This window comes from Hemicordylus capensis, chromosome 5 (assembly GCF_027244095.1).
Source record: "Hemicordylus capensis ecotype Gifberg chromosome 5, rHemCap1.1.pri, whole genome shotgun sequence".
In the NCBI taxonomy this organism is placed as follows: Eukaryota; Metazoa; Chordata; class Lepidosauria; order Squamata; family Cordylidae; genus Hemicordylus; species Hemicordylus capensis.
The window spans coordinates 103,222,803-103,246,014 of record NC_069661.1 but is presented as its reverse complement, the minus strand read 5'-3'; the positions used below and the strand labels follow the sequence as shown (position 1 = coordinate 103,246,014).

Below are 23,212 nucleotides of genomic sequence, written 5' to 3'. Positions count from 1 at the left end.
CTCTATGCAGATCAGTATAGAGAAAAGGTATCTATACATACACACACTAGACATGGGCTTGTTGAGGATAATGTTTAATATATCTGATGAAATGGGCTACTATTACTATGAATATTTATATGCCTCTTTTCAGCAAAAGTTATCAAAGCCGTTTTCATGAAAATGAAATAATAAAAGATGCTTCCCTGTCTCCAAAGGGCTCACAGACTAAAAAAAGAAACAAGGGAGACACCAGCAATCACCACTGGAGGGAAGTTGTGCTGGGATTGGATAGGGCAATTTCTCTCACCCTGCTAAATAGGAGAAAACCACCACTTTGAAAGCTGCCTCTTTGCCCAGTTAGCCAGGATCATCTAGTCCACAACAGTTATCAAACATTTGCTGGTCTTCAAGATGCCATTAAGATTCTTTGTTGTTTTTGTTAAAAGCATTCCAGTCTTGCCAGAGGCTTGCTCCTCTAGCCTGCAGGTTATAACTGTTATTTGCAATTCAAAGCTAGCTGGAGAAAATGGAGGCAATCCCCATTTAGAGCCATTGTTTCTATTGATGAAATTACACTTAAAAGGTTGCCTTTTATAACACTATGAGTGATGAAACAAAGAGAAAAGCTCTGCCTGTTTTTTGCCTGCAATTCAGCTGTTAGGTACAGAACCTTTGTATGTGTGGGGCAAACTGAAACTCTTATTAAAAAAAAAAAAAAAAAAAAATCAAAGACTTTTCCCAAAGATGCACACTCTGTGTAGATGAGTTATCCCTTCCTGCACCCTTTAATCAATATATTTCACAATCCAGATAGATTTTGCCTAGTTTTTCAATGCACAATTATTGATGAACTAGAATTTTAACTCTTCGAGACAGGAATGTGTCTTCTCGCATTCAGTAAAACACCAAGCACATGGATGTATTCCATGTATTCTACCAAAGAAAACCACATGGCTCTGTGGTTGACAGGAGTCAACAGCACGTTACCTTACGTGGATGGGCACTATGTACATACAGATTTGGCATTTATGAAGTGAACATTAGATTTTCTGGATTAACACACACAAAAACAAGAGCATAGTATTGTATTTTGGTCCAAATGTTTCTACTTACTGATTTCAGGATTGTTGGATTTGAGTTTATGTGTACAGTTTATTTTATTTATGTCCTGTTCTAAACAATGGGTTCAGACAACTTACAGGTTACAGCATTCCCCTTCCACCCTACATTTTAATTGTTGATCTGACGGATAGCTGATACCAATTCTATCATTAAATTATTGTTTAAACTGATTATTTTTGTTTTACAAAAGTAAGGATACTTACTTTTGTTTTAAAGTGTTTACCTTTTTTTAATTGGCCCTGCTTCTGTGCCTTTAAATGCAGCTAAAAACACTGAAATTTAGCAGAGCAATGAACCTTTTTTCCTAAACGTTATCTTCACTCCAGAAAAGCTTCAACTATTTAACTTCTATGAATGAGGATGCTGTTAAAGGCAAAGAAGCAGGTCCACATTTAAAAAGGTGCCAGCCATACAGGGCTGCTGCTATAAAATAAATATGTTTTGACAAGGTGATGCAGTCATTGTTAGGAAGTACTTAAAGCCCTATAAAAATAGTTAGGATAATGCTAACTGCACATTCGATGCTCTGGATTTGTTATATAGGTCCTAAACAGTGTGGCTCGGTCTAGTGCAAAAGCAGCTGGTTGGTGAACGTGATGGTGCATACACTAACGGAAACAGTCTAACCACAGAGATGTTTTTCTTTTTACACCGGAAACACCTGCCAAAAAAGAAAAGAAAAAAAAAGGTTCACTCAAACTCTCTGTAGAAAAGAAACAAACACAAAAAAATTCTCATTCTTATTCTGCAAATTAGTTTTACATTCAGTTGAATCTATATAGTTGATTTCAATCAAATTCCCTGAACTGGTGAAATGTTGCACTCTTGGGATAAACTGAAGCTAACTTCAAAAGCAAGCTCATAGTTTGTTGTTTCAAAAATGTAATCCAGTCTTATCCATGTTTATTCAGATGTCTCACTGAATTCAGTAAGGAACATAGGAAGCTACCATATACTGAGTCAGACCATTGGTCTATCTAGCTCAGTATTGTCTTCACAGACTGGCAGAAGCTTCTCCAATGTTGCAGGCAGGAATGTCTCTCAGCCCTATCTTTGTAACATACTGTATGCTTTGGAAGTTTGTTGGTTCAATAAAAAAATCTTGTCCTATATAAAATAATAATAATAATCTTGTCCTATCTTTGAGATACTGCCAGGGAGGGAACTTGGAACCTTCTGCTCTTCCCAGAGCAGCTCTATCCTGAAGGGAATATCTTACAGTGCTCACACTTCTAGTCTCCCTTTCATATGCAACCAGGGTAGACCCTGCTCAGCTAAGGGGACAAGTCATGATTGCTTGCTACCACAAGGCCAGCTCTCCTTTTCAGACCAGCTCTCCTCAGCAAGTGTGCATAGGGTGGTTACAATTGTACGACTGTGCTCCTATGTCTGCTTACCTGTGAGTAAACCCCTTTGAATATAATGTGATTTATTTCCAAGTAAACATGCATAGGATTGAACTGAAAACACGTAACTTACTGGGAAGTATGTTCCAATGAATGCAGTGTGAACTTTCTGCTGAGTAGTACGCTCAGAGGTATGCTACAGTCTTGTGAACTCTGATTCAAACTAAACATACCCAGAACTGGACTGCATAATGTTTTCAGTCCACATGAAAACAAACTTGCTTACTTTTTAAAATTGTATTAGAAAACATCACACTGATACTCAACACCAAATTACAAGTTACAAAAAGAAAAAAGCCCACACAAATGTTACTGATCACAATTGTTACTGCATTATTAACATTAGAAAATTATTTAAAACTTGTATTTCCTTTTATATTCTTTTTATAATGCTCTCTAAAAGAAAGGAAAACCTCACAAGCATAAAATCATCATCCTGTATACTATTCCAGTAGCCTATAAATAGGCTCCATCTCTCCAGAAATCTGTCATGTCCCCTTCCTTCCAGTGCTTTTCTATAATGCATTAATTTTAATTAAATGGAAATCACATGGGGCCCCATCCCTCCAGAACTGGCTTTAGAAGGTCTGGCATACTGCCTTAATGAGCCCCTGGTGGCGCAGTGGTAAAACTGCTGCCCTGTAACCAGAAGGTTACAAGTTCGATCCTGACCAGGGGCTCAAGGTTGACTCAGCCTTCCATCCTTCCGAGGTCAGGTTGACTCAGCCTTCCATCCTTCCGAGGTCGGTAAAATGAGTACCCAGAATGTTGGGGGCAATATGCTAAATCACTGTAAACCACTTAGAGAGCTTCGGCTATAAAGCGGTATATAAATGTAAGTGCTATTGCTATGATAAAACAAGCTTTCTTAAATGCATATTTTTATTTAAGGTTGTTCTAACCATCTTATTTTGTAGTACTCTAACACATTTGTGCTCTTTAGCATGTTTTTTATGCAGAAATAAAACATGTTAAGTTTAATGGGACTTACTGCCAAGTATGCTTGTAGGAAAAAAGTCCTAAACCTTAGAATTTCAGTAGTATTACCCTAGAGTAAAGTAAAGTTGTGCTGTCGAGTCGGTGTTGACTCTTGGCAACCACAGAGCCCTGTGGTTGTCTTTGGTAGAACACAGGAGGGGTTTACCATTGCCATCTCCTGCACAGTATGAGATGATGCCTTTCAGCATCTTCCTGTATCGCTGCTGCCCGATATAAGTGTTTTCCCATAGTCTGGGAAACATACCAGCAGGGATTCAAACCAGCAACTTCTTGCTCCCTACGCAAGTTACTTACCCGCTGCACCATTAGGTGGCACTACCCTAGAGTAGGGGTTCTCAAACTGGGAGTCAAGACCCTCCAGGGAGTACCAAACAACTCAGCAGGCAGGGGCCTTACCCAACGTGTCCAAGGTGTGGAGACAGTCAGGAAGGATGGATGGCAGATAGAAACCAACACCTACTTGGCTCTTCCACCACTCACAAAGCCAAGGGCAAGCACAGCAATGGCACTTGTTTGTCAGAGGAGAGTTCCCTCTCAGGAGACATTCACCAGAGTTCATCTAGTAAGTGGCCAAAGAAGTGCCATTGCTGTGCTGCCCTTGGCTTTGTGAGCAGCCAGGTGAGCAGCTCTGTGAAATCCAGGTGGTTTTCCGCACTTGCTGCCCTCCTCATGTCTTGGAGAAGTCGGAACAACTGTACATTCGCAAAAGTGTCTTTTCCTGAGTTTTGGATTTGTATGCAGAGCACAAAGATTAGAAAACCATGAAAATACTGACTCCCTGCTTAATTCATACTCGTGTGTATCAGAGTTCTCAGCAGTTGCTGCTATAACGAGTGAGATACCTAGTGAAAATAACTTGGAGCCCTAAATTAGATTGACAGTCTCAAACCTAACACCCAGGATGAAAAACTAAGCTGGAGCAACAAAGCTCATTCTCACTTGAAACGTAAATGTGCATTATTTATCTCTACCTAAGCAAATCAATGGCTGACATCCTGACTAAAAGTGTGTGTGCACTGCTATGCACTATGAACACTAGCCATTACGCTGGTGTGTTGTACTTCCAAAGTGTAGGCAGGCTTGCAGTCTTTTGCAAGAGCATAAATACTTTTCAGAGCAAAACGACAGACCCATTAGTCTGCTCAGTGTGGAAAGTAAGCTGCAAGTCGGACTGCTAGACTGGTTCCAGATGAAGAACATCTTGGCTGAGGAGCAGTTTGGCTTCCCTGCTGGTCGCTCTGTTATGGACCCAGTCCTAAGTTTGCAGCATTGAATAGGAGAATCCTTCTCCAACTCTGGTTCTGCTTTGTGTGCAGGTTTTGTTGATTTCAGGGCTGCCTTTGATTTGCTCCTCAGAGAGAAACTCTGGAACAAGCTACTAAAGTCATCAAAAGATCGTCGTCTACTATGTTTGATAATTGATCTCCAATGAAAGTTCCCGTGTAAGGGTGCACTGTAGTGCACAGGGGCACCTCACCAAGGAAACTCTAATGTTCAGGGGAGTGAGACAAGGATGCATTTTGGCTCCTCTACTGTTTATTTTTTATATTAGCTCCCTTGCTTCCCATTTAAGTAATCGGGACCATCATGCTCTCAAATTATTGGATAAGCATCTTGCTATCCTCCTGTATGCTGATGATGCCGGCATTCTTTCACAAACTCCGATATGTTTGAGAAGAGCATTGTGCTCTTTGGCTTCCTACTGCAAGGAGCACTCACTGGAAATTAATTAAAATAAAACCAAGATTTTAGTGTTTGCAAAGAGACCAAAAACTTACAATTGGACAATAAATGGGTACAAGTAAAACAATTTAAGTACCTTGGTGTAGTATTTCAGGCCTCTGGCTGTAGATCTGCACACAGAGAATATGTAAGACAGAATGCAAGAGCGCACAGGCAATTCAATCTTATTACCACTCTAGGGGTGCTCAATTTATCCCTGCTGCTATTAAACTTTTTGAGGCCAAAGTTCGAGCACAGCTCTTGTACGGAGTGCAGCTGGGCATATATACTCTAATTTCTCTAAACTAGAAGCGGTTCAATCCAATTTCCTGAAAAACATATTTCAGGTTCCCAGCTGCGTGCCTAGGGCTGTTCTACAGCTGGAAGCAGGGTTGTTCAAAGTAGAGGCTAGAACTTGGATTATTATTTTTGAATTCTGGCCTAAGCTGATTTTTCATTCCACTAGTTTAGCTCCACTTGTGTTAAAGGACATCTATCACTCAAGGTAGGAAAAAGGGGTAGAGGAAAGGCTACATTGTTATGGCTTCCCCCCCACCGCATAGCTAACCTTGGGTTATGAAAGCACCAGAGTCAAAATAAGGGCAAGAGTTTATGATATGGAATGGCAAATTGATCAGGGCTCAATTCCAGTTAGTATATTTTTGGGCAATCAAATTTTGAGCTATACCCCTGCCAACTATTTAAACCAGTTAACAGTCCCCAAAGTACCACAGAGCTCTGACACTGGCCCGATGTAATGGCTTGTGCACAGCTGTGATGGAAGGAAGATATCAAAAAATCCCATACAGAGAGTGTATTTGCTCCTGTGGCTCCGGTGAGATTGAAACGATGACTCGTGTACTCTTGTACTGTCAGTACTATCATGACATTTGGCATAAGCTTATCTCCGTCCCCATATACCCGTGTTTCCCCGAAAATAAGACAGTGTCTTATATTAATTTTAGCCCCCCAAAATGCACTAGGGCAATTAGCGGTACATCAGAAATTACTGCTAGGTCTTACTTTCGGGGTAGGTCTTATTTCGGGGAAACAGGGTATTAGCACATATCCAGGCTGTACTGATTCTTTTTATCTTAATTTCTTCTTGACAGATCAGAATGGCTTTAGGTCCTATAATGTGGCCAAGTTCTGCCTCATAGCTAGCAAAATTTGTTTAGAGTTTAATAAGAACTAAACACTTCAGTGCCTGTATGTATGTTGTGTCCACTTGTTGAATATGCTGGTGCCATACATAGTATAGAATACAATATGGAATGAGATTTAACACCACTCTGTATTAGGCACACAATTTTGCTGTCTTGCCTTTATACTCAGTATCATTCTGATACCAGTCTTGATTAATTTTTACATATAGTTTTATGTTCATAGTCTTAACTTTTAGCTTCTTCTACTCATTATACTGTTTTTAGGTAATTTTATAGAGATCTCTTATTACTTTGTAGGAGAAGATTGTCTTAACTGTGTTTTTTTTGCTGTTATGCTGGTCAAAGACTAAAATAAAGACCATGCTACTTTTCAGAGCTTGCCTGAGCTCCAGGAGTGCTCTGCTAGACTAGAAACATGTTGCTTGATCCTCAACAATGTGTTTCTGGTCCACATATCATTAGCCAGGATGTCAGCCAGTAGCTTTAAACATGGGGAGAGGAGTGTCATATAGATTTATATATTATTTTAGGGGGTCACTGTATAAAAAAGTTACAGTGATTATGTTGTAGATTGCTACTACCGTATTTTACGGACTATAAGACGCTACAGAATATAAGACGCACCTTAATTTTAATCCAGTTTTTCAGAGTTTTAACATATTAAACTGTTAAAACATATAAGACGCCCCTGAATTTTGGCGGATATTTTTCAAGGAAAAAAGTGAGTCTTATAGTCCATAAAATACGGTATATAGTTGCGATTTCACTTCGTTTTGCTGCTTGTAGGCAGAAAACAATGTTCACAGTGCATGCATTATCTTAGGGCAAGCTACCTGAAGGCCTGCCTCAGTGATGTAGTTGCAAATTCAGAAGTGCAGGCAGGGCTCTCCATGACAGCCCACATGGCTGTGCCCACCCCCAACAGCCAGAGAAGCCAAGAAGTACCGACACTCTGTCCCTGGATGTTCTCCCTCCACTACATCCCTGGTCTGCCTTACCCCATACAGTTTTGGCTTACACCTGTGAGACAGGGGTGTAGGTAGGGGATAGGGGGCCCATGTTTGCCCCTCTCCCTGGTGACCCAGGCCCTCATAGTGAAGGAGATAATGAAGAAGGGGGTGGTGCTGGGGGCCCAGGTTCTTTGAACCCATGTGCTCAATTATAGCTACACCCCTGCTATGAGACTATGTGGAGAGGCTTTCCTGCATAGAGATGTGCACAGACCCAGTTCGTACCCCAGTTCAAAGCAACACCATGTGTATGCCAGTTCTAAGCAACACGCAAAGGCCATGTGTGTGCCAGGACCACAAACACGGGCTGTTGGAGAGAGTGCCACCATAGCAGGAAGCTGCATGGAGTGGCGGGTGAGCAGGTAAGGACCTGCTATCCTCACATTTAAAGGCCCCGCTTACTGTCCCCCACCCCGCACTGAACTGCCAAACTGGTTGGGAGGCAGCACAAACTAGTTCAGCTCTGATCCGGGGCGCAAACCTCAGTCCGTGCATCTCTCTACTCCTGCATGTCCGTCTTCTGAAGCACAGCTGTTGGTGATATGTGGGCAAGCCTTCACAGTGGTGACCTAGGCTCTCTGGAATCTCCATGCCTTTAGATCTTAGGCTTGGTCTCTGCCTTTCTTATTTCATAGGACTTCCCTTAACAATATATACATTTCACTCAATGCCTGCTCTGTTTTAGTTCCTGTCTTGATCACTACATTTATGACAAATTCTGGTTCTTCATGGAATGCAAGAGCTGGTCAGCGCTGAGACAATCACACGAGAACCCTGCTGTCAATCTCAACAAAGCGTCAATTAGGGCAGGCTCAGACAATGGAAACTTGCTGGTGCGTGTAAAGTGCTGTTCCATTGCTTTTTGCTGCTATCTGGAAACACCCTAAAAATGTCTCAAGACCTATTATATCAATAGGACCCCAGAACCAGAACATAATTAGGCAACACACGGGGCAAACCTATGCATGTTTACTCAGACCAGAGTCCACTAGTAAGTTCCACTGTGTACAAGAGGACTTACTCCAGGTACAAATCACAGCTTTAACCTTCAGTCCAACCACTGAAATTGTGAGAACCAGATTCCATGTACACATCCGGGCTGGGCTGGAGGACTCTGTATTTGAGAAACAAAACTTGCACATGCCTTTCACAGTATTTACATTACAATAACTAAACAGCTCTCTACTTGCATTTAAAGTTGTTGGCAATAAAGAGCTTGTTTTTATGCATGTTTAATCTGCATGTTATTCTATTGACTTGCCTAGCGAGCAAGAGGTTGCTGGTTTAAGTCCCCGCTGGTATGTTTCCCAGAATATGGGAAACACCTATATTGGGCAGCAGTGACTTAGGAAGCTGCTCAAAGGCATCATCTCACACTGTGCAGGAGGACGCAATGGTAATCCACTCCTGTATTCTACCAAAGAAAACCACATGGCTCTGTGGGTTACCTTTAGTCTTAACAAATTGGGTTGCTATTTAATTTGCCAGATTTTTCTTATTATTTCACTGTATAACTTATAACTAATAAACACTGCAACATTTGCAAAATAAACCCCTCAAGAGTCCAAATGAGATTTACTCCCAAGTAAATGTATATGAGTTTTCAAGATCAACTGCTGTCTATAAAGGGTTTGTAAAAACAATCTAGTGCTTTTTCTTTGAAGAAGAAATAAAAATAAATAAATAAATAAATAAACGAGCAAGAATGAATTCCATTGGATACTCAGACTGAAAGAAGAAAAAAGTTCTTGTATTCGATTTTTTTTTTTTTTTAAAGAGACCTAACTTGGATTTGGCCAATTTTTATTTCCACTTCTGAGAAATGACAGAGAAAAAAAATGCCTTTCAATTCTCTATATCGTTTTGTTATTATTTGAAAAAACTCAATATCCACCTAAGGTGGGAAATGGTCCTCTAAGGCAAATGGGGACACGATTAGGCGACCGTTAACTCACGATACATATAAGCAATAAACGTTGGCATGGCAGCACCTTTCACCAAAGAAGAATATGAATTTAAACCGCCCTGGTCAATCGGAATACAGTAACGGTTTACCCGAATTCTCCTCTCCAACACCTTTCACCAAAGAAGAATTTGAATTTGAATTTAAACCGCCCTAGCCAATCGGAATAGAGGTAACGGTTTACCTGAATTCTCCTCTCCAACACCTTTCACCAAAGAAGAATTTGAATTTGAATTTAAACCGCCCTAGCCAATCGGAATAGAGGTAACGGTTTACCTGAATTCTCCTCTCCAACACCTTTCACCAAAGAAGAATTTGAATTTAAACCGCCCTAGCCAATCGGAATACAGTAACGGTTTACCCGTATTCTCCTCTTCATACCTGGCCAATAGGAAGAGGGTGGGGCTGTTCTCGCCACTGGCTCCTGCATTATCGCGACCCCACGAAGGCTCTATAAACTGGGCCTTTGGCCGCCTAGCCCTCACTCTGCGACCGGCACTGCTCAACTCTTAGCACCGAAATTTTCTGCCCGCCTGCTGCCTCACGCCAAGAATCCCAGGATGAACGACGCCAGCAACCAGCCTCAGAGGCCCCTCGACCTCAACATCCACTTCTGGGAAATGATGATGCTACTAGCCAAGGAGCCCGGCTTGCGACGGCTGGGAGATGCTTTCCTTTCCCGTCCCCGTCAGGCAGATTCCCGCCAGCCGGGAGCAGCGGCAGAGGGGGCTGACCATTTCCCGGCTGCAGCGAGGCTGCCCAGCCACCGAGGAGGACCCGCGGCTACCGCCTCCTGCCTCTTGGAAGACGATGCCTTCGTCCTGGAGCCGGGAGAAGCGGTTCTGCTTGGAGAAAATGGAAGCGAGCCGGCTCGATCTCCTGGAGGAGAAGCACGCGGAGGAGGACGACGCAGAGAGGCAAACGGTAAGCGCTCAAACCTGAGCCGCATGCGCAGAGGGCTAGCCCCGTCACTGCGTCGCCTGGTGGGGCGGGCTGTAGGCTCTTGGGCATGCGCGGAAAGTGAGCTGCTCTGAGGTCGGTTTAAGTGCTCGTGTTCCGAAAGCAGCCCAGTAATTTGGATGTGGGCGGGGTGTGCAGTAGAGGGCGCTCGCTCGCAGTTCCCCCCGTTGATAATTCCCCGTCTCGGTTTTCTGCCCTTTTCTTCGGCGCCGGCCGCTGGGTAGTAGCGGTAGAGCCGTTAGAGGGGGGCTTAGGCAAGGGTAAGATGCTTCCTGCTCGTGGCCCCGATCCGAACTTGCCTGCTTCTGAAAGAAATAAGTATTTTTGAGGGACTCTCCCCGCGATCTTGTTTGTTTAAAGTATATGCGCTACAAATTGAAGTGTGTAAGACGAAGATAGAGCGCCGGGGTGGCTGCGTGGAACGGTGGGACCGAATTAATCTCCCTCTTCGGCTCCATTTTTTCGATCTAAGGCTTGCACCACCACCGTGCCTCTTGTTTTACTTCATTAAAAAATCTTAAAGGTTACCGGGTGGTAGCTGTAGCCTTCCTTCGCAGAGCACATGGCTCCGGGAAGCCAGTTGATGCCGTTAGAATTATCCCGGGCACCCCCTCCCATTCCTGCCCTGGTCTCCTTCGGCTGCTCTTTCCCAACTCTTTCAAATGACGTCACATCGTTTTAAAAAAAAAAACAAAACAAAAACACCCCACAATTCTAAAGATGTATGAAATTGAAGTAAACCCGTTTAAGTTTACGGAGCTTATTTCCAAGTTCGGGTCGCACCGCGTGTGTGTTTAGGATTGAAAACACGACCAGAGCAATCTGTTTTGATAAACTATTGTGGGTGGGTGTGTTGATCCTGTGTATGTTTAATTGGAAGTAAAATCCCCCTAACCCGCTGTGGTGTTTTTCGGAGGCTTGCCGTCTGCATGGCGTCAAAGGTTTAGAAATATTTTGCTCTATTCTCAGCCAAAATGTCGTCCTGACTTTCCATTTTATTGAACATTGATATGAGTTACTAAATGGTAAATAGCTTAAAGCACAAACATCAGTATTTTATAGGCATGGGAGAAACGGGTTGGGTTGAGAGAAACGAGGTTTTGTTGCCTTAAGAATGGAAAGAACGTTCAGCTCTCGCCCAAGAACCTTACCGGGTCCGTTACTTAAGTGCCATTTGGTAATTGGTTAGCTGCTTGGGGAAAATAAGGTGGGAAAAGTTCGTTTATCACCAGCTTTCCACGGTGAAAAGCTGCTAAACTAACCTTTCCAGCCTGTACATCCAGTTTAATTTAAGAGGATTCATTTTCCAGTAAGGGCACATGGGACTTTGGCTTTGGATCGTCCTATTGATTGAACTCTGTATGATTTAACTTGTGAATAATTGTGCCTGGACAGGATTGGGTTGCATAATCTCATCTACTAATTTTTAAGTTCTTTGAAAGTGGTAAACTCCCCGTTTTGCTAGCACAAAAATCCACTGAAATGGGGAATGGTAAAAAAAGAAAGAAAAAAAAAAAAGCTTGTATCCCTATCTTTCCCAACTGAGATTCAGGGCCAATTTGTATGGAAGATTAAATTGGAAACATTGGCAGGTCACGCTTTATCATACTCAAGATTGCTGTGTGTGTATATATATATATTCTACAAAGTGGGAGATTATTTTGTAGCAAGATGTTTACCAGTATGTGACAAAAGCACTCCTCCCACCTCTTCAGCAGTAAAACTACTTTTCCCTTATAACTTTTGTGAACCTCTTAAAATGGTGATTCTCTTTATTTAGCAGGAGGAGAGTAACTGGCCCTATCCACCCCCAGACAGTACTTCCATTTGTTGCTGGTGTCTATCTTATGTTGCTTTTTAGATTGTGAGCCCTTTGGGTACAGGGTTCCATCTTATTTGTTTGATATTTCTCTGTGTAAACTGCCCTGAGCCATTTTTGGAAGGGTAGTATAAATATTGAATTAATAATAATATTTTTTAAAGAATGTCCTGGTCTCCCCATGCATGAAAGGAAAGGTTGTGCCTTCTCCCGCGCAGTATGAGATGATGCCTTTCAGCACTTTCCTATATACTTTCCTATATCGCTGCAGCCTGAGTTTCCCATATTTTGGGATTCAAACCAACAGAGCAGAGACTCAAACCAACAGCCTCCTGCTCTCTATTTATTTATTATTTATTTATTTCATTTTTTATATCCCACTTTTCCTCCAAGGAGCCCAGAGCAGTGTACTACATACTAAAGTTTCTCCTCACAACGACCCTGTGAAGTAGGTTAGGCTGAGAGAGACGTGACTGGCCCAGAATCACCCAGCTAGTCTCATGGCTGAATGGGGATTTGAACACAGTTCGGGTCTCCCCGGTCCTAGTCCAGCACTCTAACCACTACTCTCTCTACTGGCTCTCTCTAGGCAGGTTGGTTCCCCGCTGTGCCATTAGGTGGCTCTCTGCATGCATACATGTTGGGAAATCTAGTCGTCTTTCTCTCTAATGCATTCCCCCTGAGGTCCTGGAGCTGGGTACAAAAACAGCCTTAGGAGGTTCGGCATCATTAAAGGAAAGGTTGTGCAGTGTTGATTCCTGGTGACCATAGAGCCCTGTGGTTTTCTTGGTAGGGGCTTACCATTGCCATCTCCCATCTTCGGCATCATTAAAACAGTCATATAGATTCAGCAGCTGCATTAGCACAGCTTTCAAACTTGAGAGGAATACATTTCTTGTCCTGGCCTCTTTCTCTCAGGAGCTCACTCCCTTCTGTTATGCAGAGTAGTTGTGTCTACATAATTGGGGCTGTAATCTGGTTAAGAAAATTTACTCTTTCTCCCCAATCAACATAATGTTGCATGATTAGATCAAGTACACAGTTACAGCAGACACCTTCTTAGAAAAGACATTTCTTTTGTGTGTGAGAAGGGGGAAATGGCACTTCAATGACCTTTTGGAAACTGTTGTACTAATTAACGATCTCTTAAACGCAGTTACTGTTGAATTGCTGCCTCATTAGTGCACTCCCTTAATAGTGCAATCTAATTAGGGAGTCAAGCCAAACGCCAAAACAGATTAAGAGTTCTTTCAGTAAGCAAGCACTGAACTTGAACTGAAAATCTCAAGGTTGACTTGAACCCCAACCAAAAGAAGCAATAAGTGGTTCAATAATTGGACACTCATACAGGGGTATAGCTATAATTGAGTGGATGGGTTCAAAGAATCTGCCCCCCCCCCAGCTCCACCCTGGAGAGGGGTGAACATGGCCCCCCTCTCCCCTAGCTACACTCCTGCACTCATTTTCTCTCTTCTAAGGCGTGGTGAGGGCTCAGCTACATACAACAGGAATGTTTTCCTAATGAGTGATTTGAAGAGCAGTAGACTGGTAGGCAGGGCTCAAGTAGAAACTTCCCACCCACGGACTGTTTCCAAGGCTTCCTGCAAGATTATTTCCTTTTCATTCTGAGCAGAGTAAGTTACTTTTCCTTTAAGTTAGGATAGGGTCCTAGCTGAAAGATGGGAGAGGGATATTTAGTGAGCCCTAATGAGTTTGCAGGTGGGGAGATGGAAATGGGTATGAAAACCAAGTAATAATAACTTGACTGCTTTTATTTTAAGTCTTCTCTTTAAGCTGAGCCTAAAGTGTGTTCTCTGGCCATCAAGCCTAGAGGATTCTTTCTTCCCAGAAATATTGAAAATTGTTGCATTCAATGGTTTTTTAAATTTAGGTTTTCAGGAAAAGTAACTTTTTAAAAAAGCCTAGAGAAGAATTGCAGTTAAATGCCAACAAAACAATCATGATGCTACACTAATGTAGGTAGTATGGCTGGGAATGTAAAACCAACCTCAATCTCCCTCTCTCTGTTTACCAACATATTACTGAACACCCCTTTCAGATTTTGTAAGCAAAAGGGCTTGAAACTGGCTTAGAATACATTTCATATAGAGCAGTTACTGAGTTGCTGATTAAAATTAGTAACTGATATACAGCATAGGTTGCCTCCTCTAGAAGAAGGGTTGGGGTGTGTGTACTGTTTTTGTTCATCTCCAAACTGCATTTGTCTTCTCTTGAGTTGAGGGATGTTCTGTTGCTCTTAATTGTGCAGCTACAGCAGCAGCAAGCCCAAGCTTCACACTGCAAATAATGGGAGGCTTATTGCTGCAGTGACTGTGCAATTCTTAGGTGTGATGGTGACTCTTGAGCTCAAGAGGAACAAATGCAGGATGAACAGTCAGCATGCATCCCAGGGTAGCATGCTGAACTGTATGAATGTCTCTGAACCTGAACTGGAAAGTTGAAGGTATTGAACATGAGCTGGAACAGTATCTAAATCTTTAATGGTTTGGCTCCCTGGTTTTAATCCAGGGAGCCAGCGTGGTGTAGTGGCTAGAGTGCTGGACTAGGACCGGGGAGACTCTGAGTTCAAATCCCCATTCAGCCATGATACTAGCTGGGTAACTCTGGGCCAGTCACTTCTCTCTCAGCCTAACCTACTTCACAGGGTTGTTGTAAGGAGAAACCTAAGTATGTAGTACACCGCTCTGGGCTTCTTGGAGGAAAAGTGGGATATAAAATGTAAAACAAACAAATAAATAATCCAAAAGACCAATTGATTAACACTGTAGGGCTTTCAAAGTTGTATAATAATTTATTTTGTGTTTCCTATGAACTGTTGCTGATGGGTCTTAATTTCGTTCTGTGTCCTTCAAGGAGAGCCTCTTCCTAGAAGTCAAGCCCACCCTGCCCCTGGACAACATGCCTGGCACCTGTGGTCTCTGAGAGTATTGCGAACAGTGGAGCGTACAGGGCATCCCACAATCTGGAAAGCCTACAGCCGGGGCTTGCGTCGCTTCATTGCTTTCCGTGAAGAAAGAGGACTGCCTTCATCCTGGCCAATTCCAGTTGACCAGATCAGAGGGTTCGTGGAGGCTATGGATTCCTCAGGCATATCTTCACCCAAAATAACAATGTACTTAGGAGCACTTTCCCATATCTCTGACATGTTCAATTTCCAGAATCCTTTTCAGGACTTCCTCACTGCTCGTATGGTGGCCGGCGTGCTGAGGCAAAGAATTGAAAGGGAAAGCTGGCGTCCACTAACCATAGAGACCCTGAGATCCCTGATGGGGACCATTGAAAGTGTGTGCAACAACAACAACTATGAATATGTCTTATTTCGGGCAGTATTCAACCTGGCTTTCTTCGCAGCGCTGCGTCCAAAAGAGATGGTTGCTGAGCACTCTACTGTGCCACACACAGCACTTCTGCTTCTGAGTGACCTGGAGATGTCTGATGATGGTGTTAGCATTCTCCGAAATGTAGTGGAGACGTCTGTTGTTCACCTCAGGTTCTCAAGGGATCAATGGCTCTGCCCTGTCCAGGCCCTCCACGACTACTTAGCAGTAAGGCCCCAAGGTGAAGGGCCTCTCTTCATGTATGGCAACAAGGAGCTGCTGACCAGAGAGCGGTTTCTAGCCGTCTTTTCTGCTGCCCTGAGGGTTCTTGGGCTCCCACCAGAGCAGTACAGCATCCACTCGTTTTGGCTGGGGTCTGTTGTGACTACAGTGAGGTATCGCTTCCCTCAAGAAATTATCTTTCATTTGGCACGGTGGCCATGTAGGCGCATCCCGAGTGACTAAAGTGGTGAACTCTGATCAACACACGGGCACCAACTGTCTTGAGAAGTCTTCAGCTCCTGCAACTCCGTCCAAGCTGGAATTTGTATTTCTCTGTACTGTCTTCGTTGTATTTTAAAGTGCTTTTAGTTGTACTTGTAAGCTACCTTGAGATCCGTAGTCTGAAAAGCAGGGTATCAAATGTGTTAAATAACCATTTTGACTACTTGATATTTTTAAAGACAGAATTCTTAGACCCATAGAGACTACTTTTTATTCTATCTGACAGTGGAGAACAATGTTAAACACTTTTTAAGGGACTGATACACGTTTGTTAACTTGATTTACCATCTCTTTCTGTTTGTTACACACTTGCTGCCCCCTCTCCCAAAAAAATAATTAAGGAGGGGGAGAGTTAGGTTCCTATAGAAACATAGGTAGCTCCCACATGCATATTATGCATGCAGGTGTGTTAGAATCAGAAAAAGACAGTCTATTCTGGTATTTTTAAAAATACTTTATACTTTGTAAGGCCAGTGTTAATCAGTGTGTTAATCAACTGATCAATAGAGAGTTGATTATATGCAAGTAATGGAGTGGTAGTGGTATAAGATGGTGATCATCCAGAAATTAAGTCTAAGGTTCAAGTCATATGAGCTGTGTGATTTTATACACTTATTTTATAGCAATTATCAACTATATTGTAACTAGTTGTATTCCTTGGTCCCAGAAACATTGCATGTGCAAAAATTGTTGTAAACCACTCTGAGCCCACAGACTAGAGTGGGCTATAATCTACTAGTTTTGGTTCCTTTTCCATGTTGTATTTTACAGATATTTCTAAACATGAGAATATTTACAATTAATAAAGTGTTCTGCAAAATTTGTGAAGTTGTGTCTAATTGAAGAGAACCATGCAAGCTGTGCATGTTTCATCGTCCTCTCATCCTCCTGTTATATTGATATAGTAGTATCTTCTCCACTGCTTCATGACAAGTTAGCAACACTAAGCAACTAATTCCTTGCTGGCTCCTATGACTTTCACCCATTGAAAATGGGTCCTCTTTCCCAAATAGATCATAGGCATAATGCTTAAATGTTTCACTATGGTATAAGTACATATGCTGGTCAGCTTTGAATTGGAAATGGCCTGTTAGTGCCAGTATAGTTAAGATGGATTTTAACATTCTACCATTGGAAGCCCTGAAAGTAGAAAAAGGTGGGTCCAGTTAGACTGTTTTCAGACATCAGCTAGGAGACAGTGACACTACTCTTCTGAATCTGGTACAGATAAGATGTAAAATGGCTGAAATGAAGCAATTTAAAAACTGAGCCTTACACTTTGGAAAATGACTGCTCCCTTTTCTTTTTGCCATCATAGACGCGTCTTAAGTCCCTTGAAATAAGTTTTAAAATGCAGGTAGATGCTGAGGCATAATCCTGTGTAGCTTTTTGGAAAAGCCACCCACTGTTGTGAGTAGTTAGCTTCTGAAGTCCATCTCATCAGGGTAAAATCAGCTAAGGGTGCTGATCAGTGGTTCTACCTACTAATAGTTCTGAAACCAGATTTGGGAGGGGCAACTCTTGGAACATTCTAGAACAGTGGTTCTTAATGTGGGTTCCACCAGATGTTGCTGAACTACAACTCGCAGCATCCTGTGGCTGGGGATGCTGGGAATTGTACATCAACATCTGGCATATTCCATGTTAAGAACCACTGTTCCAGATATTATTTTCTGGTTCTGAACATAGCTGCCTGATAAGGAAAATATGTGAGCACTCTGGTACAGGTATAAAACCCTTGCCAGTCTTTCAGCTTATGGTCTTGTAGTTCTCTGCCCTACTCACACGAAAGTGGGAAGCAAAGTCCCTCAGCAAAGCTTGGAATATGTTGCAATAATAAGAGGCCCATTGATTTTCACTGGGATTTACTTTTGAGTAATCACACAGATGGGAACAACAGAGATCCTAGGCAAGAATGTGGGTGTCAATGTTCCCTTTTCTCTCTCAGCAAAGCTTGGGAGAACTTAAGAGGAAAACCCACTGATTTCTTGGGAGCTGAGTAAATATGTGTAGGAGTGTGACCAGACATCTGTAGGACATTCTAAAAGCAAGGAAATCCCACAGAGGACTCCCACCTGCTGCTAGCATATGGAAGAAGTGAAGCCTCTATTCAGTAAGCTTGGCTCTGGTGTTCAAGGGTCATCTGCTTCCAAAATGCTAGTGTGGTGCATTTAAATGGTGTGTGGGTTTACTTGTTGCACTCGAGCTTTTTTGGAAGGATTTGGATGAATGCTTTGAGAAAGAGGGTGCTGAATACACATCTAGCAAATCCCTTTTGAAGCAGTGTTTTTGTGGTCAGGCATGCAACTATGCATGCATATTTACAAGGGTGTAAGGGACTTGCTTCAAAATAAAGGGTGAACTATTAAACAATTGAAAAATACTACTTTGAGGGTGGGTGAGCATAACAAAAAGATGCTCATAAAATGTAGTTGGGCAACAATGTAAAGATCCTTTAAAAAATGAAGGTAATATAATGCCTGTTTAAGAAAAGTGTAGTGGATGGGGGGAGGAGATAAATTTACCACTACTACTGCCCCACACAGAATGTACACACTGTGTTCCTATAACTATGACATCATCCAGCATCCCACAGGGCATGAGATCTGTTTATATATTTTAAAAACATGCCAATAAACCCACTTCTCCTACTTTGTAGGTAGTATGGCAAGAAAGAGAGAAACCATTAAGCAGCAGCCTATAGTTTAAAGGGGATAACTATATTCTGTTTATGCACACAGGCTATGCCTCTGTTAAGCTTCTAAAATGTGCTTTCTAGATAGCAAGGAAAGCAAGATACAAATAAATGTTATTAGAACATAAAAGGAAAGATTGTGCAGTCAAGTCGGTGTCAAATCCTGACAACCACAGAGCCATGTGGGTTTTTTTGGTAGAATACAGGAGTGGTTTACCATTGCCATCTCCCTCACAGTATGAGGTGATGCCTTTCAGCACCTTCCTATATCGCTGCTGTCCAATATATTCTGCTGTCCAGAATATGGAGTTTCCCATATTCTGGGGAAACACCAGGGGGTATTTGAACCAACAGCCTCCTGCTCTCTAGGCAGGTTACTTTCCCACATACCACACTTGTGTTAAAAGGAGAGTCCAACTAAGCCCGAAGAGCACACATTATGAATTTCTGCCTGATGCATCTCTAAGGTGGCATTCCCCAAAATGCCACCTATATAGTCAGGGCTGCAGAACTTTAGCCCTCCTGTAGACTACAACTCCCATCATACCTGACTATAGGCCACTGGGGATGATGGTAGTTGTAGTCCAACAATAGCTAGAGGGCTGGCTATAGTAGATGTCCAGCCAGAAATTCAGAATCCCTGAGGCTGAACTGACCTAGTCGCTTACAAGTATCCTGGAAGTTTGAAAATGGAAGCAGGGAGATGATTATTGATATTCTGCTTTTCAACAAAAAGGTTTTTTAAAAGCAGTTTACATTACAAACATGTGTAAGGTGGTTTGCTGACCCAAAAGGGGCTCACAACTATCTACAAACACCAAGGAGACTTCAGCAACAGCCACTGAGAGAGATGCTATGCTGGGCTGAAAAGGGCAGTCGCTCACCTTGCTACATATAAATAAAGCAGGACTACTTTACAAGGTTTCTCTGTCCAGGTAGCAGGAAATGGGTGCCATTCATTTAAGGGGGGAAAGTTCACTATAGAAAATTTTAGAAGGCAGAACAAAGAGGATATTCCTTTTCTTCACCCCCCTTCTATGCCCCTTTCTTGCTGTGTTATATATTGCTGCCAGCCACCCCTAAATGTCTATGCCACCGTGTTATATATCAGGCTGTCCCCCCGCCCCCCACCTCATGTGCTTTGAATAGTGCTACAACATTTCAGAGAGCGCCTCCTTTGTCATGAACCTTGCTGCCTACTAAGATCCTCTGGAGAGGTCTGGTTACGTTGGTTTGTTTGGTGGCAAATTAGGGCCAGGCCTTCTCTGTGGCTGGGCTTTGGAACGTGCTCCCTGTTAAAATAAGAGCATCCCCTTCTCTATTTGTTTTCGGGAAGACTCTCAAGACATACCTTTTTTCTCAGGCTTTTAATTGGAAAAAAATTAATATGTTTTTCTCTGATCTTGTTTGATTAGTTGCCTGAATTTCAACTGTTTTATTTTTATACTGTTTTAATTTGTGTGTGTGTGTGTGTGTTTTAATTTGTACATTGCCTAGAAATGTTTGTATCGGGCAGTACAGAAATATTATTAAACTAGCCGATTCTGCACAGAGCATCTGTGCGCTCTTTGGGGCTGGCGGTTACCTCTCCCTGCCCCTTCTGCCCCAGTCTCCACTTCCAGGCCCAGCCGCCTCTCCTACCCACCGCCACTTCTGCCCCCTCCCAACTTTCTCCCCCCACCGGGCCTTGCTGGGCCCGCCACTGCCTCTGGCCTCTGCGGCCAGGCCTGCCGCTGCTGCAGCGACTAATCCTCCTGGGTGCGCCTCAGCCAATCAGCTGGGCACTGGGACGCACATTCCAAGGCACACCCAGGAGAATTATATACATGGATGAATAAATAAACAAGTCTCTTGTTCCATGCTGGTTGGAACTTTGAACAGGAAAAGTCCTCTTGGGGGCTGAGGATAAACTGCAACATTTTGTGATTAGTCCCTACTTGTTGTTCTAATATCAGAGATGGGTGCCTACCAGGCTGGCAGTGAAATGGGGCCATCCATATAGTGGTTTCAGCATGCTGAGGGGCCTCCCCAGCTATGCAAACAAACATCTGGAAATTGGCCTGATTGTGTTCCCAGTGAGGTCTAATCGCCTGGAAAAAGATTCAGGAGTTGTGCAGCACCACAGGACATCCTCTGAGGGGAGTAGCAAGAACAGAGTGGGCCCCGGGACAGACAGTGAAATTGCCTTCCCACGCCCCCCCCCCGGTCTTCTTCAGAAAGGCACAAGGGGTGGGGGAGAGCAAAGAGCATGCTGTCACCCAGCCGATAGGCCCCCTCTCCTCAAGGACCCTGGGGCAGCTACACCGTCCTGGGGATATTTCCCCAAATATCTTTTGCAATAATAAGGCACTGAGATCTCCAGGAGCGTTTTCAAGAGTCAACTTGAGATTGATGCAGGTTCCTGGAGATGGGTCCAGGCCAACCCTGGAGGAGTGGCATCCTTTGTGCAGAACTGCACAAATTAAGAGCATTAATGTTTTTTTAATCTATCAAGAAAGTTTCAGTACTAAACACTTCAGATCCCTGCACACACCCATGTAGCTAGCTCACTGAGTGCCCTTGGACCAGTTACTCTCTCACAGCTTAACCACAGGGCTGTGGGGGATACAAGAGAGGATAGGGCCCTTTTGCCGCTCTGAGATCCTTGAACAGAGGATTGGGTGCTAGCTAGCATTCCCAACCCTCCAGAATGGCCTGGAGCCTCCAGGAATCTGCATCAATCTCAGGCTGACTGACTGCATCAATCTCAGTCAGGCTGACTGACTGCATCAATCTCAGGCTGACTGACTACAATCCTGGAGATTTGAATGGCTTAATATTGTGAAACGTTTTGGGAGAGAGATCATCCTCCAGGAATAGCTTCAGAAGGAGTTTGACAACCCTAACTGGGACACACATTTGAAAATAAAGGCCTAAGTGCACTAGGACTACCATGAATTCCACCCATTTGGCTTCCTGTTTACATGAGTCAGGTCTTTTCACTGGATTAATATAGTGACAAATATTAGGGGATGGGGAATCCTCCAGGAATTGCTTCAGTAACTGGGACACAAATTTGAAAATAAAGGCCTAAGGGTAGGCCTACCTTGAATCCCACCCACTGGGCTTCCTATTACCAGAGCCAGGCAGGTTCTTCCACTGGGTTAACATTATGAAAAATATTGGGGGTGGGGAGGCAGATCATCAAGGAATAACTCCAGTAGGAGTTGGCAATGTAACTGGGACACAAGTGTGAACATGAAAGTAGGTGCTGGCCTACCTTGCATTCCAGCCACTGGGCTTCCAACTACAGGAGCTGTGTCTATCTGGAAACAGGAAAGCAAGCAGCAAGGGGGAGGAGTTGCTCTGTAGAACTGTGCCTTTTCTTCCCAATATGGCAATTGGTATCTGTGTGCATGGCCCAGTCCTCACAGCGGAAAGAAAGTTAACCAATCAGAGAGAAGTTGTATCTGAAGGATTATCCAAGGGGCCAGCCCTACCCCTTGGAATTAAAAGTAATTCCAACAGTAGATTAGGGAGGCCAGTGGTGGCCCCGGTTCAGCCCACCGCTGCCAGCGGGCCCCAGCCACGCCCCCTGCATCAGTGTCTGATGCAGGGGGTCTGGTTTTGCTTGCAAATGGGGCCACACACTCTGTTTGCAAGGAAAATCTAGCCAGCCCCACATTTGCAGCATGACCACTGCCGCTCTCCCTGCCTTTTAACAGTAGGGAGAACTGCTCCCAGCCACGTGTGAACACAGCTCTGGCTGGATTTTGCTCGCAAACAGGGCATGCGGTCCTGTTTGTGAGCAAAACCACAGCCCCTGCGTCTGATGTCAGACACAGGGGGTATGGCTAGGGCATGAGCCGTAGCCCTTGACATGGCAGCCTAGCCTGGGTTCTTTGAACCAGCACATTCTGTGGTGGCTCCGCCCCTGAATTCTAGGATTCCTTTTTGCCATTTTGCTTTAGGCTAGCTTTATGTTATTGATTGACTGAAAATGCCTGTTGGCTGATCTTTACCAACTAAACTCAGCAGTTTCCATGGAACCTTTCCTGCCGTGAGGGGCCCAAGAAACCTTGTCATGTGATTCAGTAATCTGCAGGTCCCTTCCTCTTTCAGCAAGATGTGAGAGAAGCAATATTTCGTCTGCAGTTGCCACCGGCTTGGCTGGTGGCTACTCAGGGACGGGCCTTCTCCATTGCTGCCCTGAGGCTTTGGGACAAACGTCCTGCTGAAATAAGAGCCTCCCCATCTCTTACAACTTTTAAAAAGGCAGTCAAGACACATTTGTTCACCTAGGCTTTTAATTAGATATTGTTTTAATTGTGTCTTTAATAGTCTTAATGTTTTTAATTTTAAATTGTTGTAACGTTTTAACCTTTTTATTTGTTGTTTTTATTGTTTTGTTGTGAACCGGCCAGAGACTTGCATTTCGGGTGGTATACAAAGGTTAAATAAATATAAATATAAATAAAATAAAAATAAAACCAAAAGAAACCAGGATTAAATAGTCAATGACTAAGGTCACACAGAAGTTTATGATT

The 23,212-nt window shown here is 43.3% G+C and overlaps 1 protein-coding gene and 3 long non-coding RNA genes across 4 annotated transcripts; 1 reads left to right on the top strand and 3 right to left on the bottom strand.

Annotated features, from left to right (window-relative positions):
• Positions 1 to 1,060: 1,060 nt before the first annotated feature.
• On the bottom strand, positions 1,061 to 10,873 carry LOC128328233 (uncharacterized). The gene is made up of 3 exons (XR_008309089.1): positions 10,859 to 10,873; positions 9,752 to 10,632; positions 1,061 to 1,765 (listed from the first exon to the last, which is right to left on the bottom strand). It is a non-coding gene; the product is annotated as an uncharacterized LOC128328233 (long non-coding RNA).
• LOC128328235 (uncharacterized) lies at positions 3,314 to 9,390 on the bottom strand. The gene is made up of 3 exons (XR_008309091.1): positions 8,429 to 9,390; positions 5,329 to 5,362; positions 3,314 to 5,227 (listed from the first exon to the last, which is right to left on the bottom strand). It is a non-coding gene; the product is annotated as an uncharacterized LOC128328235 (long non-coding RNA).
• Positions 9,931 to 16,815, top strand: LOC128328232 (uncharacterized). Its single transcript, XM_053258024.1, has 2 exons — positions 9,931 to 10,294; positions 15,024 to 16,815. The coding sequence occupies exons 1-2, from the start codon at positions 9,931 to 9,933 to the stop codon at positions 15,950 to 15,952; spliced, it is 1,293 nt and encodes a 430-aa protein (XP_053113999.1). The 3' UTR covers positions 15,953 to 16,815.
• Positions 14,939 to 22,268, bottom strand: LOC128328234 (uncharacterized). Its single transcript, XR_008309090.1, has 2 exons — positions 21,946 to 22,268; positions 14,939 to 16,110 (listed from the first exon to the last, which is right to left on the bottom strand). It is a non-coding gene; the product is annotated as an uncharacterized LOC128328234 (long non-coding RNA).
• Positions 22,269 to 23,212: the final 944 nt, after the last annotated feature.

Excerpts from the sequence above, each read along its gene's own strand:
- LOC128328232 (XM_053258024.1), top strand. The coding sequence starts at position 9,931 with ATGAACGACGCCAGCAACCAGCCTCAGAGGCCCCTCGACCTCAACATC. Across the intron at positions 10,295-15,023 it reads ACGACGCAGAGAGGCAAACG|GAGAGCCTCTTCCTAGAAGT; the intron begins GTAAGCGCTCAA and ends GTGTCCTTCAAG.